Source organism: Trichosurus vulpecula, chromosome 2 (genome assembly GCF_011100635.1).
Source record: "Trichosurus vulpecula isolate mTriVul1 chromosome 2, mTriVul1.pri, whole genome shotgun sequence".
Classification (NCBI taxonomy): Eukaryota; Metazoa; Chordata; class Mammalia; order Diprotodontia; family Phalangeridae; genus Trichosurus; species Trichosurus vulpecula.
In genome coordinates, this window is record NC_050574.1 from 176,630,598 (window position 1) to 176,648,285 (window position 17,688).

Below are 17,688 nucleotides of genomic sequence, written 5' to 3' on the forward strand. Positions count from 1 at the left end.
TCACATGGAAAGGTTTGTGAAGGACTTTATGAGGGAGAAAAGGGAGTCTTGAGCTGGACCTTAAAAGGTCAATCAGCTTACATTTAAGTGCCTACTATGTGCCAGGCACTGTGTCAAGTCCTGGGGATGCAAAGAAAGACAAAAAACAGCCTTTGCTCTAAGGGAGCTCACAGTCTGACATGCAAATAACCATGTACAGATAGGATACATACCAGATATGTTGAATGTAGTAGTGTCAGAAGGAAGGTATTAAGATTAAGGAGAGCTAGGAAAGACTTTTTACAGAAGGTGGACTTTAGCCCAGACTTGAAGGAAGACAGGAAAATGGAAGCAGAAATGGAATATGACTTGGTTAAGCCAAATATAATCACAAAATTTAGGAAGGAAGGAAGAAGAATAAGCATACATTATGTATTCCAAGGACAAATAGAACTGCTTTTTAATTTTTTCTCCTAATTTGTATTTTCCATGCCACTATTTTAATCCAGTACAGATGAATCTGAATTAGCTAAAATATTTACTATATTGGTAATATCATTATCAAAGACATATTTTCAGAAATACTAAAGGATTTGTGAATTTTAGGTGACTAATGTAAACGCTGCTCAATAAAGTAAATGATTATTTGCAGTTACAGAAGTAAAAATGGAAGTATGCAGCCTGTGAAGGCTCTGCTTACAAAAGGCCTTTCCTGGTTCCTCTAGTTGTTAGTGTCTTATTCCCCCATCCCCTGAAGTTACTTTGTCTATATTTAGCTATGTCAGTGTCTTTAACCCTTAGTAGAATGTAAGCTTTTGAGGGCAAGAACTATTTTTTCTCTGTGTCCCAAACACCTAGCATAATGCCTGGCACACAGTAGGAACTTAATGCTTACTGATTTAATTTATTCTACACAGAAAGGTGCTGGTATGGCTTGGAACAAAACTAAGTTAGGACTCATTCTCAGTCCTGAAGGTGAAGAGTCTTACATGCTTCTCCAGCTTGCCGAGCTATAGTTGGGAATTAACGGTGAAGAGGGGACACTCTGGACTTGGGCATACTGCCTTGTGCTCTTTCCAAGACCCAGTATGAGGTCCAGAGTAAACGTAATCCTCTCTCTCAGCAGCAGGTCTGCCTACAGTCTTGTGGTGAGATGTCAGCTCAGTGCCTGTCCTGAGTGAATCCAGTTCTCAGTAGTTCTGAAGTTTTGAAATGAGAACTTGAATGCAAAATTGGCTTCCTTCTGTTCTTTTTAGAAGGGGGCTAAATAAAAGAGAACTTCCTTCTCAGATAATCTATTTTAAATTTCTGCTTTCTACTCTGCAATGTCTGGGCTGCTGGAGCTGGGGCTAATAGCTAGGAATAGTAAAAAGATGAACATGATTTACAGCTGCATCCCTGCAGTTTTCCATTTGCTAAATTTTCTTATGACCCCAGTCCTTTGCCAGTATATCCTTGGTTTGTTATTTTTAAAATTCACAGTATGTAAAGGAAATCAAACTCTTTGGCAAACTGCAAGATACAGCTATTACCACAGAAACATCACAGCTCAACAATAAGGATAAAAAGCCAAATTTAGCTTCAGTCCCACCACACAGTAAGAACTGCCCTGTGATACTTGATAGAAGCTAAGGCTTCTATGGGTCCAAGCAGGAAAAAGCCTGAAGAGAATCTGACATTGTAGTGTTGCAAGGAAAATCTTTTGTGCTAAAAGTCCCAGACCACAAGCCAGGTTCCATGCTGGGTGCAGCAGAATGAATGTGTATGGTTGTTAGGATCTCAGAATGCTGGCAACATTCCTCCTCTCCCTCCCCACCCCAGTCCCCTGTCCTGTTCCATCTTGTTTATCTCTACTGTTGCCTTCCCTATGTAGTCAAATTTATTATGTACTTTTCCTAGGGGTGGGTCATGGGATCTGGGTAAATCAGTCAGTATTTATTAAGCACCTTCTATATGCCAGGTACGTGATGGGAATACAAAAACAGGCAAAAAAGTGCCTGTTCTCAAGTTGTTCACAGTCTAATGGGGGAGACAACAGGCAAACAGCTGTGTACAAACAGGATGTGTACAGGGTAAGTTGGAGATAAACTCAGAGCAAAGTCACTAAAATTAAAGAGGACTGGGAAAGGCTGAAACTTGAAGGAAACAAGGGAGCTCAGGGGCCAAGATGGGGGAGAGAGAGCCATTGAAAAATGCCTGGTGTTGGAAGATGGAGTGCCATGTGTGGGGAACAGCAAGGAGGCTAGTGTCACTAGTGGATTGTAGGGGAAGGGGGGCAGAGGGAAGAATAGGAGGGAGTGGGAAGTAAAGTAAGACTAGAAAGATAGGAAGGGGCCAAGTTATGATAGAGGGCTTTAAAAGCCAAACAGGAGTTTATATTTGGTCTTGGAGGCAATAGGAAAACAGGTTTGATTGAATGGGGGTGAGGGTGTGTGTGACATGGCCAGACTTGCACTTTAGGAAGGTCAGCTTAATAGCTGAGTCAAAGAAAAAGTGGCGGAGAGAAAGAATTGAGGCAAGTAGGCTATTGCAGTAGTTTAGGTATGAGGTGATAAAGGGCCTGCACCAAAGTAGTAGGAGTATCAGAGGAGAGGAGGAATATATGAGAGATGTTACTGAGGCAGAAACAACAGGCCTTGTCATAAGATTGGTGGGGGTGGGAGGTGAATTTGAGGATGACATCCAGGTTTCAAGCCTGGGTTTTGGAAGAATGGTGTTGTCCTCGATATTAATAGTGATGTTAGAGAGGAGACTTTTGGGGGTACTTCAGTTTTAGACATAATGAGTTAGAGATGGCCAATAGGCATTTGGACGTCAGAAGAGAGGTTAGAGTAGGGCAACTAAATCTGAAAACATCTTCATAGAGATCATAGAATCCATGGCAGCTGATGAAATCACCAAGTGAAAGAGTATAGATGGAGAAAAGGAACCAGGATGGAGCCCCAAGCTTAGCTGGAGTGCTCTGGATGATTCAGTAAAGGAGGCTGAGGAGGAACGGTCAGATAGGAGAGGACCAGGAGGGGGTATTCCCAAAAACCTAGAGAGACTGCTTGATAGGGCTGAAGGCTGCAGAGAGGTCAAGGAGGATGAGGTTTGAAAAAAAGCCATCAGACTTGGTAACTAAGAGCTTATTGGCACCTTTGGAGAGAAATTTGGGTTGTGTGATGAGATTGAAAGCCAGACTGCAAAGTTAAAAAATGGGAGTGAGAGGGGAGGAAGTGGAGGCACTAATTGTAGATGTTTATTGAGGAGATCAGCCATGAAAGGGAAGAGAGAGATGATTAGTGGGGATTGTTGGGTCAAGTGGGAGATTTTTGAGGATGAATGAGACATAGGTATTTTTGTAGGCAGCATGGAAACAGTCATGGGGAGGATGTGGATAATACAAAGCCCAATCTGCTGGAGAAGATAGTACGGAAAGGGATCACTTGTGCACGTAAAAAGACTTGTGCCTTAGCAAGAAGGGCCATTCTTCTTTGGTGCTGGTGGGTGAAAGAAGAGATAGTGGCGGAAGGCCTCTGAAGAGATTTGAGAAGGAACACTCAGTGAATGGCTTCAGTTTTTTTTAGTGAAATATGAGACACTTCTCACCTGAGAACTGGGAGGGGAGGGAAAGGGGAAGGTGCTTCTTCCTCTTTTTAACCCTTCTCTCACTAGAGCTGCCCCACTTGAATCTCATTAACTTTGGTCCTTCTGCATCTCATCTGCTGGACTATGGGCAGGTGCTGGGGACAGAGTTTCCCAGGCTGGTTCGTGTCTTCATCAACAACAGGGAGAACTGTTGTCACAAATTCTGGGGCTCTCAACTAGAAACCCTAAAATATAAGGAGACAGAAGAGGGAGTAGCCCAGTTACTCCTTTTCTACTCCCATTTTTCCATTTTTTTTTATTGTAATAGAGGGGGAAGCAGCCTCTCAGTTTTAAAAGAACACTTACTTGCAATTCTCTTATCTTCTTACAGCCTGGCATTGCCAGCTCCCATTTCTACTGCTTTGTAGATTGTCCACCGTGGGCTTTCCTTCTAACCTGGTAGTATGGCTCAATGAGTGGTCATAGCTAACCTCAACTCCCCTTCATTGCCCCAGAATAGCAAGAACTCTGAAATAAAGTAAAGGAGCGATTTAATAACTCAAGAAGACTGGTCTGAAGATGTACCTCCGTGCCTTTTTCTGTAGGGTTAGGGAACTATGAAACTGTGTATATTGTCAGATTGTTGATAATGTTTACTGATCTTTTTCCTTTTTTTTTTGTTTCATTGGATTGGGGATAGAAAGGGATATACTGGAAATGAAGGTGATGTAAAAACCAAAGATATCAAAAGTGTTTTTTTTTAAATAACCAAAAAAAGAGAGAAGTAGACAAACATGGGACCCTAGTACACTGAATAAGTACTATGGAATAAAGGAAAGGAGGACTCTCCAGGGCATAAAAGCAAAGAGTATAACCATAACAACTAGTCCCTACCCTCACACCAGAAATAAGAAGGGAATAACCACAGTATCCTCTAAAGTAAGTTCGAAGGAAATAAAAGAATTAAAGAAGAAATTAGAGCTCAAAGGGTAATTTGGAAAGACAATAAGCATTTGGTAAGAGTCTTCTCTGTGCTCCATTTTACTAGCTTGTGGGCACACAAAAGACAAAAAATGAAATGGTCCCTGTTTGCAGGGAGTATATGATCTATCAAGGGGAATGACATATACAAGCATACATAGAATAGGTATAAAACAAATACCATTAGCAGATAAAAAAAGACCAGCAAATTAATAGTTTAGAGCAGATGACACAAAATCTTAATAAAAGCAGTGGACACTGAAAAAGAGGGGCAGAGAACACCAAAATGCAGAATGTAACATCAGAACAAGCATTTTTTTAAAAACAGCAAAATTGAAAGTACAATTGAAATGCCCTTGCCAAATCAGAGTTTCTTGAAGACAAATCAGTGAGACAGTCTGAGAAATGCAATTAAGTAAAACCACACTTTTGAAAAATCATACCAGAGAATTGCCCAGGAGTATTGGAAAAAGAAGGCAGAGTGCATTAAAGACACCATCAAAGAGGAATCCCAAATTTAATTCCCCCTCAAATGCAAAATTCAACATGAAACAATTTTATAGTCTGAAGGAATTTACATTATCAAGGAGCAGCTATTCAAATCCTATATGTCAAGGGAACAAGCATTTATTAAGTGTTCACTGTGTGCTAAGTGTTTTGCGAATATTATTTTATTTGATCTTCACAAAGCCCTTAAAAGTAGGTGCCATTATTATCCCCATCTTACAGCTGAGGAAACAGGCAGATAGAGGTCAAATGACTTGCCTCAGGGTCACAGAACTATTAGACTTTGATTTTAGATTTTAATTTTAGGTCTTCCTGACTCCAGGTTCAGTGCTGTATCCACTCACTGTGCCACCTAGTTGCCTCTAAAAAATTAAAATAATACCCTGCAGATCTAATCATGTGAGAAAATCATCTGAGAAAAAGGTAGACTTTCAAAAGGATGATACATTTTCAAGTATTCCTTCAAGAAAAACTCAGAGATTAGCAGGCCTTTGAAATGTAAATTTGGCAAAGTAAAGGTAAACCAGCCTATATAGCATTAAAAGGTAATTTATTCTTTACATGGTTTAGGGAAGCATGCTTCCTTACTGCTTCCTATGACATTCTGCATTCTCTATAGGTCTTTGAGGGAAAAGAGAAAAATCCTAGGGCTAATTCCATAATCACCCTGTAAGGTGTTCAGACTACTCTGCTGGAAGGCCTGAGAGGGGAGCAGGGAGATTGGTATTCCTTGAAATTATGGAGTACCAAGGAAAGGACCTTCAGACTAATGGTGGTGGGCTGACATTGGGGCTCTGAACTGAGAGGGAATTATAAAAATGAGAATCAGTAGAAGTGGAATTGATGGGTCTGGATTGAGGCAGGAGGGGGTGGGGTACTTACTGTGTCTTTGTATGAGGATGAAAACCACATCATCGTTTCAATGAAAACAAGCTGGCTGGTACTTGGTGCTGATTTTTTAAGGTGATGTTTAACAGTGTTAGATGGAGGGGAAAAAAATTCATTCATTAGCCATTTTCCCTTCATCATCCTGTGTGCTCTCTGCATCCCACATTGTTTCTTGTATGCTTACAAATTACAAACATTTCAGCATTAACCTGTGCAAAGTTTAAGAAAGTAAATCAGCAGCAAAAATAATCATAATACGCATTTCCAAACAAAAAAAAATAATTTGCAATATTGACAGCTAACTTCTACCAGTGTGGTCAGTTGAGGCTAGCCCAGCACCTCTGTTGTTCAGAAGTTTCAGTCAAAACTGACTCTTTGTGATCCTCTTTGGCATTTTCTTGGCAAAGATACTCGAGTGGTTTGCCATTTCCTTCCCTAGCTCATTTTACAGATGAAGAAACTGAGGCAAACAGGGTTAAGTGACTTGCCCAGGGTCCCACAGCTAGCAGTATCTGAGGCCAGATTTGAACTCGGGAAGAGGAGTCTTTCTGACTTCCGGTTCACATACTATACACAGTGCCACGTAGTTGCCCAGCACCTATGAGACAGTCTTACTGTGAAAAAGAGGTTTCCTGGGAATTGAGATTCTAGACCAGACCAGACCCCATAAAACAGCAAAAAAGAGTATTCTTTGAACATAAGTGGGGTGGCACTAGGAGAAAATTATCCTTCTTCTGGGGAGGCTTCCCTCTTAGGGATAGCCCATTTAATGGGCCTATCTCTGAGCTTGAGGGTGTTCTATCTCTGGTCCCAGAACTGATGGGGAAGAAAAAGAAGGGGAAGTAGAGTTGGGATAGTTTACAGCTTTACTTGGGTTTTAGGGTAGAACTCTGCCCCTGTCTCTCCCTCTCACTCAATTTAAATTAGTCTCTGGAGTGATCTGTTGTTTTGGGCCCTTGGGAATGGAGGAAGCTAAGTTCAACCTTGCTGTTGTCATAGACTCCTTTCCTTTTTTCCGCAAGCTGCAAGTAAAGCAGCTCTGTATCTATGTTTCCTTAGCTTTCCTTGACAGCCAGGTGCCCCCCTAAGAGCTTTAACCCTCTTTTTATGTGACTTTATCTCTGCAAAAAGTTTATTTTAAGTATATTACTAAAAACAAAAGACAAACAAGGTTTTCAATACCAAGTCCTCTAGAAACAGGATGTGGTGTTGTCCTGCCCCCAGAGAGTTTTAAGTCTGGTTAGGGAAACAAAACACCCAAGACTAGAATTTAGAAATGTGTGTGTGTGTGTATGTATATATATTCATATATGTGTGTGTGTGTGTGTCTATATATATATATATATATATACAGACACACACACACACATATATATGTATATGTATATATACACACAAAAAAACTTTAAACCATAAAGTGACTAAATGATTAGAATGGCCTAAGGTTAATCAAGGAGCAGACAGGCTTTGTGAGCTTCTAAGTCTGACTTATTTGCTCATTTGTCAGGTTGGCCTAATTGCTGCCAAAATTTGTGGTATAAATATATTTATATTTATATATTCTTTTGTTAGTTCACAAAGCACTTAACCTTGCAATAATTCCATGAGGCAAGTAGTAGAAGTCTCAATATCCTCATTTTATAATTAAGGAAAGGGGTGTGGATCTACTTGGTGAAAAACCCTAACAACAGAAAGTCCTGTGACTCCACTGTACTTAGATTCGATTTCTAGAGTTCTTCACCTTTTTTTTTTTTTGCATTATGGATCGCTTTAAGCGGTCTGGTGAAGCCTACAGACTCCTCAGAACAGTGGTTTTAGGCTTAAAAGGAAATCTTTTATAGTGAAATGCAGGGATCAAAATTTTTTAAAAAGTCCATGGATCCCAGGTTAAGAACCCTAGACTTAGGGCTATGACAGCCTGGATTCTAGGCTTTGTCCAAGCTCCACTAGCTGCATGCCCTATGGTATGTCACTCAACTTCTCTATGCTTTTGCTCTCCTCATCCATCAAATGGATACCATCTGACCTGCCAACTCATAATATTGTCTTGAGGATAATATTAAATAATGGACCTAAAATTGCTTTAAAAGGATCATATACCTCAGAGTTGTTTTGAGAACCAAATGAAATAACACATAAAGTACTTTGTAAACTTTAAAGTGATATGCTAGCTATAACTAACGTAATTATAATTAATATAATGCTAGCTATTATTATGTGGTATGATGTTTTTAAAAGGTGGGAACAGAGTTAATAGGCACCAGAGTGGCTTAGTGGATAGAGTATGGAACTTAGAGTCAAAAAGATCCAGGTTCAAAGTCTAGCCCTGCTAGTAGTGGCTGTGTGACTATAGGAAAGTAACTTAATCTTTCTAACTCTCAGTCTCCTACTCTGTAAAGTGGGGATGTAATCTTGTGTCAAACTCATAGCATTGCTGAGAGGACCCAATGATAAAATATACGTAAAGCACATTGCAAGCTTTTAAACAGTATATAAAGTTCAGTTAGTAGCAGGAGTTCCTTTGCACAAGTGTTAGTTTACTATAGAGGAGCAGCATTGGCGGTGGAACCCACAGAATTTCACAGTGAGGCAATGGTTGCAAAAGGGGTTGGCAAAGCAGGGAGGAAGAAATTGGGGTGGAAGGGTTTGTGGACTGTTAAATGCTAGAAGAGCCTGGTGGTTCTGGGGTGGAAGTGAGATCAGTGATGGAGGGTATGAAAAGGACTAGCTACGGTCTCAGTAAATAAAATGGTTCTCCCTGGCATCAACTGCTTTCTTGGGTCTCCCTTGAGTTAAGGAATCTAAATGGAAGAGGTGATCATTGTCTCTCCAGAGCTCTACTATGATCGAGGGAACCACCACGAATTTGTGTCGCTGGTGAAGGACCTGGCTCGGCCTGGTGAGTTCACACAGTCCCAGACCTTCGACTTTGAGTTCACCCACGTGGAGAAGCCCTACGAGTCCTACACAGGACAGAATGTAAAGCTACGGTAAGTTGTGCTCACTCACAGTTGCCACTGTGGGGCAGGGCTTCATGCTAACCCTCATTTCTGCTTTCTCCCAGTTAGTCAGAATGATCAAAAGGGAAGCCTGACATTAGGGCCACCTCCTTTCACTAGGCGTCCCAGAAAAGTTAGGGCATATCTGACCTAATGGAAAAAGCGCTAGGGGTCATACGTGAATTCTAGTCCCTGCTGTCGCCATTGGACCAAATTATCCACTTGATTACTCAGTTTCCTTTTTTTGAAAAATGGGATATGCTATTCCGTCTACCCCCTGTGGGTGGTGAGAGGATACAATGACGTTTTTGTTGTTTAGTCATGTCCAACTCTTCACGACCCTGTTGGGAGTTTTCCTGGCAAAGATACACAAAGAGTGTTTGCCATTTCCTTCTCTAGCTCATTTTACAGGTGAGGAAACTGAGGCAAACAGGATTAAATTACTTGCCCTGGGTCACACAGCTAGTAAGTGTCTGAGGCCAGATTTGAACTCAGGTCGTTCTGACTCCAGAACTTAGAGATTAGTCTAGCCTTATGATAAACAAGGAAACTGAGGCCCAAATAAGGGAAGTGACTTGTTCGAGGGCATAAGGAATAGACTCAGAATTTGAACCCAAGGCCCCCTTGCTTGAGATCCAACTGTGAAGATGCTGATCATCTTCAGTAGCCTCCATGGTGTCACAAGTTTGGTTCATTTGGTTTGCTTTTTAGCATGAGGCTAAGAACCAAGGCTAGGCCAGGGGTGCCAGCAACATACATTGTTCCTGCCCCATGCCCTCAGGAGGCTTTGTTGATGCTAGCTTTTAAATTTTCATGTAGAAGTCTGAAATCCGTATTACTATACACTTGTATTGTTTGATTTCCCCCCACCCAAATTAATGTGTCATTAGGCAAGAATAATATAGGTAATTCAGAAGTTACTTAAATTTAGCTTTGAAATCTACTGTGGACGTTTTACAGCGACTTTGTCTTCTCATTCTTTCTGCACAATTCTAATATCATAAATTAGCTTTAATTCTCAGCAGCACTTACCCTGCTGGGCAGAAGGAAGAGGTGTCCTTTGATAGTAGTTCCAGTAGGGAGGGGGAATTTGGCCTAGGTTTAAAGATTTTTCAAAAGTAGTCCACTTGTGGATATTTGCTGATTTGCTTAACGTTATTTTTCACTTTGATCCATACCCCTGCATATACATTATTCCTGTCCTTTTGGTATAGAAAGGTGGCAGGCTCATAATGTCATGTTGTAGACAGATGGCCTTGGCTTCAAACCCAAGTTCTCTGATTCCAAAGCCAGTGCAGCGTGCTGCTCCTTGTATTGGTTAGGCAAAATAAGATATTGGGTTGGAGAGTCGGAGGCTGGGGTGGAATGAATAGAATGGCAGGAGCAGAACGAGGTACTGAGTGGGAAAACGTAATGAATTTTCAAAGAATGGCAAGTAGTCTAGCCTGGTTGAAACACAGTTCTCGAGAAGCGGTAAAAGATTTGGCTAGAAATATCAGTTGGGGACAGATTGTGGAGGGCACAGAAGGCCAGCTTAAGGAATGTGTCTTTATTCACTAGGCAGTAAGATGCTGTGGAAGGCATCGTGGAGGAACATTATACTTTTTACATTAGAACCTTGACAGCTCGAAGGAAGAATTGTAAAGGCAAGAAGTGTCTGGGTTTGGAAGCCCGTTAGGATGGTCTTGCAATACTCTAGGCTTATGGGTTTGAGCTGTGGTGGGAGAATGGGAACAGAGAGAAGGAATGAGATTCCAGAGGTTCTAGAAGGATGACTTGAGGGCACTTGGCAACCAGTGAGAGTGGGGAAAGACAGTGGTGAGAGTAAAATATTACCACCGAATGTCTCGTTTAGAGTAATCATGGTGATTGGACAGTTGTAGTACAGAATGTGGAAGGGGCTGGTGAGTAGAAGAGGAGGCATTTGGATTTCAGTTTCTTTGAGGTGTTTTCTGAGATATTAAGTGAAATGCACATCAGGCAGTTAGAAATCTGAAACTGGAGTTTTGGAGAGATCAAGATGAAAGAGTTATCTATCATCCACGTAGGGAAAATAGTTGAAACTCTGGGAATGAATTAGCTCTCTGTGGGAAGGATTATGGAAAACAAGTGAAAAGACTAAGAATAGAATCTTCAGTTTGCTCAACAAGCATTTACTAAGCACCCACTATGTCAGGCACTTTACTAGATGCTAAGAATAGAAAGACAAAAAAATAGAATGCCTAATCTCCTGGAGCCTCCATTCTATTGGGGGAAAAACAACAAAAATCAAATGCAAATTATATTTTTAAATACAGTAAATGCAAAATAAGGAACTGGGGAGGGCATGAGGGTGTTTTAACAACTGAGTTGATGAGGACAGGCTTCCTGTATGAGATGGCACTTGAGGTGGGCCTTGAAGATTCACACCAGGAATTCCATAAGGCAGAAATGAGGAGGGAGTGAATTCCAGATATGTGGAATGGTCTCTGACAAGGCATGGATAAAGGAGATGGAATTTTACCTAGAAAGAATAGCAAATTGACCAGTTTGATTGAAACATAAACTGTGTAGGAAGCTCCTGTGTGTCTGTCCTAGAGAAGGAGATCAATGCCAGAGTGGGGAAGGCTGTAAAAGGATCTTTTTGTATGGGAACTCCTGTGCTTCTTGATCCCGATCTGCTTAGCTCCGGAAAACAAAACCAGGAACAGGGGGTGGAAGTTCTAAAGAGGTACACAAAACCTTACCCAAGCCATAGACTCCTTAAAAACTAGGATGGCACAAATAGACTCCATGAGACAATAAGAAATATAAAAACAAAAGTCAAAAGACTAAAAAATAATAGAAGACTAGTCTCACAGCAAAAACAACTGGCCTAGAAAACAGATCAAGGAGAGATAATTTAAGAACCACTAGAATCCTTGAAAGTTATTAATAATACCACCCCCCCCCCCAAAAAAAGAGCCCTGAACATCACATTTCAAGAAATCATGAAAAGAATACTGCCCACATTTCTTAAAATCAAAGGCCAAAAGGAAAATACAAATAATCTACAGTTGACCTCATGGGAAAAAAAAATGAAAACTGCCAGGAACATCATAGCCCAAAACCAGAACTTCCAAGTCAAGGAAAAAATACTACGAGCTGCTATAAAGAAAGAACTCAGGTGCTGAGGATCCGCAGTCAGGATCACATAAGACTTAACAGCTACAACTTTTCAAAGAGTAAAGAACTTGAAAAGACAGAAGATACATGCTTCTAATTTTGTCCAGCACAACTGAATATAATCTTATCTACAGGGTAAAAAATGAATTTTTAGTGAAATGAAGGACTTCTCAGCTTTCCTAATGAAAGGACCAGGGCTGAGTACAAACTTTGAAATATAAACACAGGCAAGTAATAAAAAAGGACTAAACAAAGAAGAGGTATCTACCTTCTAAAAAGGGGAGATTATACAAGTAAGTGTTCCTTCAAAACCCTCAGAATATCATGTAGGGTCAAGGCCTGCAAGTGCTTTTGTTATGATCTTAAAAGAAGAAAGGGAGAGGGAGGAAAGGCAGAGGAAAAAGGGGGAAATTATTTCACCTGATCAGGATACACAGAAGTCTACACAAACAGGAAGGAATGGGGTGAATGGGTGACACCTGAACCTCACTTTCATCTGACATGATCAGAGGAGGACAGCATACACACACAGAGTTGGGTGCAGAAAAATAAATTTTACACAACAGGGTAACAGGAAGGAAAAGGGAGAGGGAGGGAGTAAAAGTGAGGGTAGATTCAGGGAGGAATTAGTCATAAGCAAAACACTAACCACAAAGAGTGAATCATTAAAAAAAGTTTAAGAGGTCATTAAAGAAAAACTCAGCATTTGAGGTCTTTGGGAGGTAGATCTATTCCAAATACTATGAAGTTCAAGGCATAGCTCCACTGGTAGATATTTGAGGTAGAGTTGGGTTGGAGATCCGAGGAACTGAGGAGGATGATGAACTTCAAGCTCGGAGCATTGTGAGTTATAGGCATGAATATTAAAGTTGTCCACAATAATGACAAGACGAGAACAATTAGCCAAGTGCAAAAGTTATTCTGCTCATCAGATTCTTCTTTTGGCCTGATCTCATAAAATAGAATGTTAAAGAGTTGGAAGAGATCTTAAGAGTCTAGGCCAACCTGTTGCCGCGTGTAAGAATTCCTTGATAAGTAGTCTATCCAGCCTCTTCTTGAACACTTAATGACTGGGAGCTCACCACCTAACCAATTAGCCAGTTGTCAGAGTTCTAATTGTTAGATAATTCTTCCTTATGATACTGAGTTAGAAGGTTCTTCCTTGCAACTTGCATCCTTTGGTTCTGGTTTATCACTCTCCATTCCAGGGGATGTAGTGGGTACAGTGCTAGACTTGAAGTCAGGAAGACCTGATTTCAAATCCAGCCTCAGATACTTAACTAGGTGTATGACCCTGGGCAAGCCACAACCTCTCTCAGCCTCACTTTTCTCATCTGTGGAATGAGGGAGTTGGAGTCAGATAGCCCCCAAGGCCCCATTCAGATCTAAATCAATCAGTCAACATTTATTAAGCACTTACTGTGTGCCAAGCCTGGGAGTACAAAAAAAATGACAAAAAATAGTCCATACTCTGAAGGAGTTTGCAGTTTAGTGGAGGAGACAACATGCAAAGGGATATATACAAAATAAGCTACATACAAGGTAAATACAAAATAATCAGCAGAGGAAGGAACCAGAATTAAGAGGGCTTGGGAAAGGCTTCGTAAAGGACAGGATTTTAGTTGGGATTTAAAGAAAGCCAATATAATCCATTCATTCTTCTCTTCCCTTGAGTGCAGTTTGAGCCCAGGGCACTGACAGTATGCGTCTGGGTATAAAGACAGATGCATATGTGTGCTTGTAAATATACATATTTTTAATATATTTGTGTGTGTGTACAATATTTTGTAACTGGAAACTGTCTTAATCCATAATGACACAATATCTGCAGGTATTTCCTCAGAGCCACCATCAGCCGCCGGCTCAACGATGTGGTCAAGGAGATGGACATTGTGGTCCATACACTTAGCACATACCCAGAGCTCAATTCATCAATCAAGATGGAGGTTGGGATTGAGGACTGTCTGCACATCGAATTCGAGTACAACAAATCCAAGTGAGTGTCCTTTCCCTAGAGCAAGGAAGATTTTTTAACCTGGGGTCCATGGATTTGGAGGGGGAAAAAAATTACGTTGTTATTTCCACTGACCTAACAAAGTTAGCACTTCCTCCAATTATTTAAAAACATTACTGAGGTCTATAGGTTTCACTAGGGGACTGGCAAAGGGTCCGTGACACAAGGGTTATTAAGAACTCCTACCCTAGAGACGATTGCTTATTACTGGGGTTAGGGTGGAGGGCAGACAGGGGAGAAAGGGTCAAGGTAAATGGGTCCAACCATTAGAATAGAACTTGACCATTGGGGTATAATAGAGTGCTCCAACTTAAGTCAGGAGGCCTCAGTTTGCATCCTTTGTCAGACACTTAGAAGCTGTATGATGGGCAAATCACTTAAATTCTCAGTGCCTTGGTTTCCCATTAACAGCTGCCTGCTGCCTTGCTGAATTTCAAACTCAGCATGTCCAAAAAGGAAAACATCATCTTTTCCCTAAAAGCATCCCTGTCTCTGTTGAGAACACCATCTTCCCAGTCACTCCAATACATAACCTCAGAACCCTCCTCAACTCATCCTTCTTTCTCCTGAACCCTCCCTATCCAATCACTTGTCAGAGCTTGTCAGTTTTACCTCTGTAACATCTTCTGAAGGAGTCTCCTTTTCTCTGCTCTCAGTTATCAGGCCCTCATCACCTCTTCCCTGGACTGTTAGCCTCTGGAATGGTTTCCTTGCCACTAGTGTCTCACCTCTGTAATCCATCCTCTAGTCTAGCACCGACCGCTTCCCCTCTGAAACACACTATTTTACAGGTGAGGTAACTAAAGGCCTAGTGACTTTTCCAAGGATATGCTAAGTAGTGGTATAGTCAGGATTCAAACTCAAGTTCTCTGACTTCAAACACAACACTTTTTAACAGACTGGATTACTTTTTAGAGTTCCAGAAATACTGTACACAGTGGCAACATTTTAGGAATTGGTGTCATACGTTCCAAAATGACAGCATTATTGGGTCTGCTTCACATGGGAAGTGTGATTTGCACACCTTTGTTTATATCTACTAGCTTCCCTTTGAGTACAGGAGCCAAGCAGCCTTTACCGCATGAGCCTCATCAGGAGGAAAGACTGAGAGTCAGGAGCGAATACTTGATGCAGACTGTGTGCCATGATGATGAAGGTAGAGAGAGAGAGTAATGACTGCAGCCAAATGATTCTGAACAAGAACTTCCTGGACAGAGTGAATTTTAAGCCATGTTTTGAAAAATAAATTTGGAAGATCTGGGGAAAAGAATCTGTTGGGAAATAGCATTGTAACTATTGATGGCTAAGGAGGAGGAATATGAGTGGGATAGACATTTTAAACAGTAAGTACAGCTCCCTGCTGAAAATGTGAAGCTTCGGGACTGTCAGTTTTCCTAACCATCAATTTCTTGTTTCTCTCCCCTCCCTCTCTCCCTCTCCTTCCCCCACCCCCTCCAGGTACCACTTGAAAGATGTGATTGTGGGGAAAATCTATTTCCTGTTGGTGAGGATCAAAATCAAACACATGGAGATCGACATCATCAAGAGGGAGACAACAGGGACGGGCCCTAACGTTTATCACGAGAATGACACAATAGCCAAGTATGAGATCATGGATGGAGCACCTGTGAGAGGTAAGCTGCTGCAGGCCAAGCAACTTTTGCTAACCTCTACTTTCAAAATGTCCTTCGATTACAGTAGAGTCTGAGGGTCCAGCTTTGTAACCGAGGGATCTCCTCGTTTGCTTGTTCAGCAGGTGATTACACATTTGTGGATTTTGCTGCTGCTTCTGCTTTACATTTTGGTCATTTCCATACTTAGGAATGGGAAACAGAATGCTTGTCAGTCATTTCTGCCAAGCAGATGTAGTTGAGAGCTATAGGGGAATTAAAATTAAATAAATTGGAGAATTTGTGATTCTTTATGAATTCTAGCTTCCCATGCCTTTTTTTGTACCTTCTAGGACCCCTCATGATCAGGAGTTGATTACAATAATTTTATCTCCATCTCATTTTCCTTCTTGGCACTTCCTGGGATTTACTGCATTTATTAGCAGTCTTTTTTATGTTGATAAGGATTTGTCACACAGATGGATGCCTCATAGATAAAGAAATGGGCACTTGGCAGGAGTACTAAGGTTCCCTTCTCCATCAACACAAACATTTGTTGAGGACCTCCCAAACGTAGAGTGCTGTGCAAGGTATAAGAGGGACCAGGATTCTATGCTTTGGACTCCATCTCACTTTTCCCCCAAGAACTGTGCAATCATCAGTTTTCTGTGCCAGTAAAGAGGCTGCACGAATAATCCAAAGATCAGCAAGCAGATAATGACTACTCTGCAGGCTGCTTGTTTCTGGCCTCCCCCACCCTGCCTCTCTTGTTTTGTTTAGTGGAAGGTTATAGATGCGCTGGTCATTAGAGCTGGAAGGACCTTAGATCTAATTCAGCCCCTCAATTTACTGATGGGAAGACTGAGGCCCAATTTAAGCAGCCTCTCAAAGGATCCTAAGTCAGCTTGTGGCATACCTGGAATTAGGGTCAGGGTCCCTCAGCTCCAAGTCCATTGTTTTTGTATTAGTTAGGTGTTTCCTGAGTATACACCAATTAGGAGTAGAGAAGGAAGGGAATAAGCATTTCTTCAGTGCTTATTATGTGCTAGGCACTACGCTACCTTTAAAAATATCATTTCTTACTATCTCACAGAAGGTAGGTTAAGCTTACTGGTTACTACTGGGAGCAGTTTGGGATTTAATGTTTGGCACATAAAATCCAAAGGGTGGATAGTCCTCATATTGAGGACAGGCATGGGACTTTTGAGTAGAGAATTCCTGGTGATGGACTTCCTCCATCAATGCAGGCCTTAGGAGTGGCCCTGGGTTGTGCACCTATGGTCACTTGGCCTGTCTCTAAGGCCAGCTCTTTTCTAGCTATACCACATACCTGTCTCCCCCCTCCTCACATAGATAGTAAAAATGGGACTCACACATTGAGTTTTCCTCACCCCAACACCTGCTCCTGTCACCTTCTCCTAGTGAAGCAAGTCAGAAAGAGCAGCAGCACACAGGGTTCCTCCTTCCCCTGCCATGCCCTGGGCAGTGCCAGCGGTGGAGGCTGGCCGGGGGATCCCTCAGGAAGCAGTCTGGCAGGCACCTCAGCCTCCCCCAGGCTAGGCGCACTGTGTTCTACCCTTTTCCCTGATTCCCTTCTCCTTTGCAGGGGAATCCATCCCAATCCGGCTCTTTCTGGCTGGGTATGAGCTGACTCCCACCATGAGAGACATCAACAAGAAGTTCTCAGTGCGGTATTACCTGAACCTGGTGCTGATCGATGAAGAGGAGCGGCGCTACTTCAAGCAGCAGGTGAGGCCCAGGGCGCAGCCGCTGTCACCCCAGCCCGTGATAGGGACGATGAGGCGACGTTGTGCCCAGTGGAGGGGATGAGCTTCTCAGTGACTGTTTTACCAAGGGGCGAGCCTGCTTAGAGCTGGTGAATTCTTTATTCCTCAAACCAAATCGGGAGTGGGAGGATGCTCACATAACCTGTGCTCTCCCTCAGCATTAGCTTCTAGACTCTGGAGCCCCTCTGATGTCCGGTTGCCTGCACAGG

The 17,688-nt window shown here is 41.9% G+C and overlaps 1 protein-coding gene across 1 annotated transcript in view; it reads left to right on the forward strand.

Annotated features, from left to right (window-relative positions):
• VPS26B (VPS26, retromer complex component B) overlaps positions 1-17,688 on the forward strand; it is a 29,519-nt gene that overhangs the window by 8,082 nt on the left and 3,749 nt on the right. The window contains exons 2-5 of the mRNA XM_036744392.1: positions 8,759-8,915; positions 13,900-14,064; positions 15,541-15,716; positions 17,299-17,441. Coding sequence (XP_036600287.1) covers positions 8,759-8,915; positions 13,900-14,064; positions 15,541-15,716; positions 17,299-17,441 — 641 coding nt within the window. The remainder of the gene's footprint in view (positions 1-8,758; positions 8,916-13,899; positions 14,065-15,540; positions 15,717-17,298; positions 17,442-17,688) is intronic.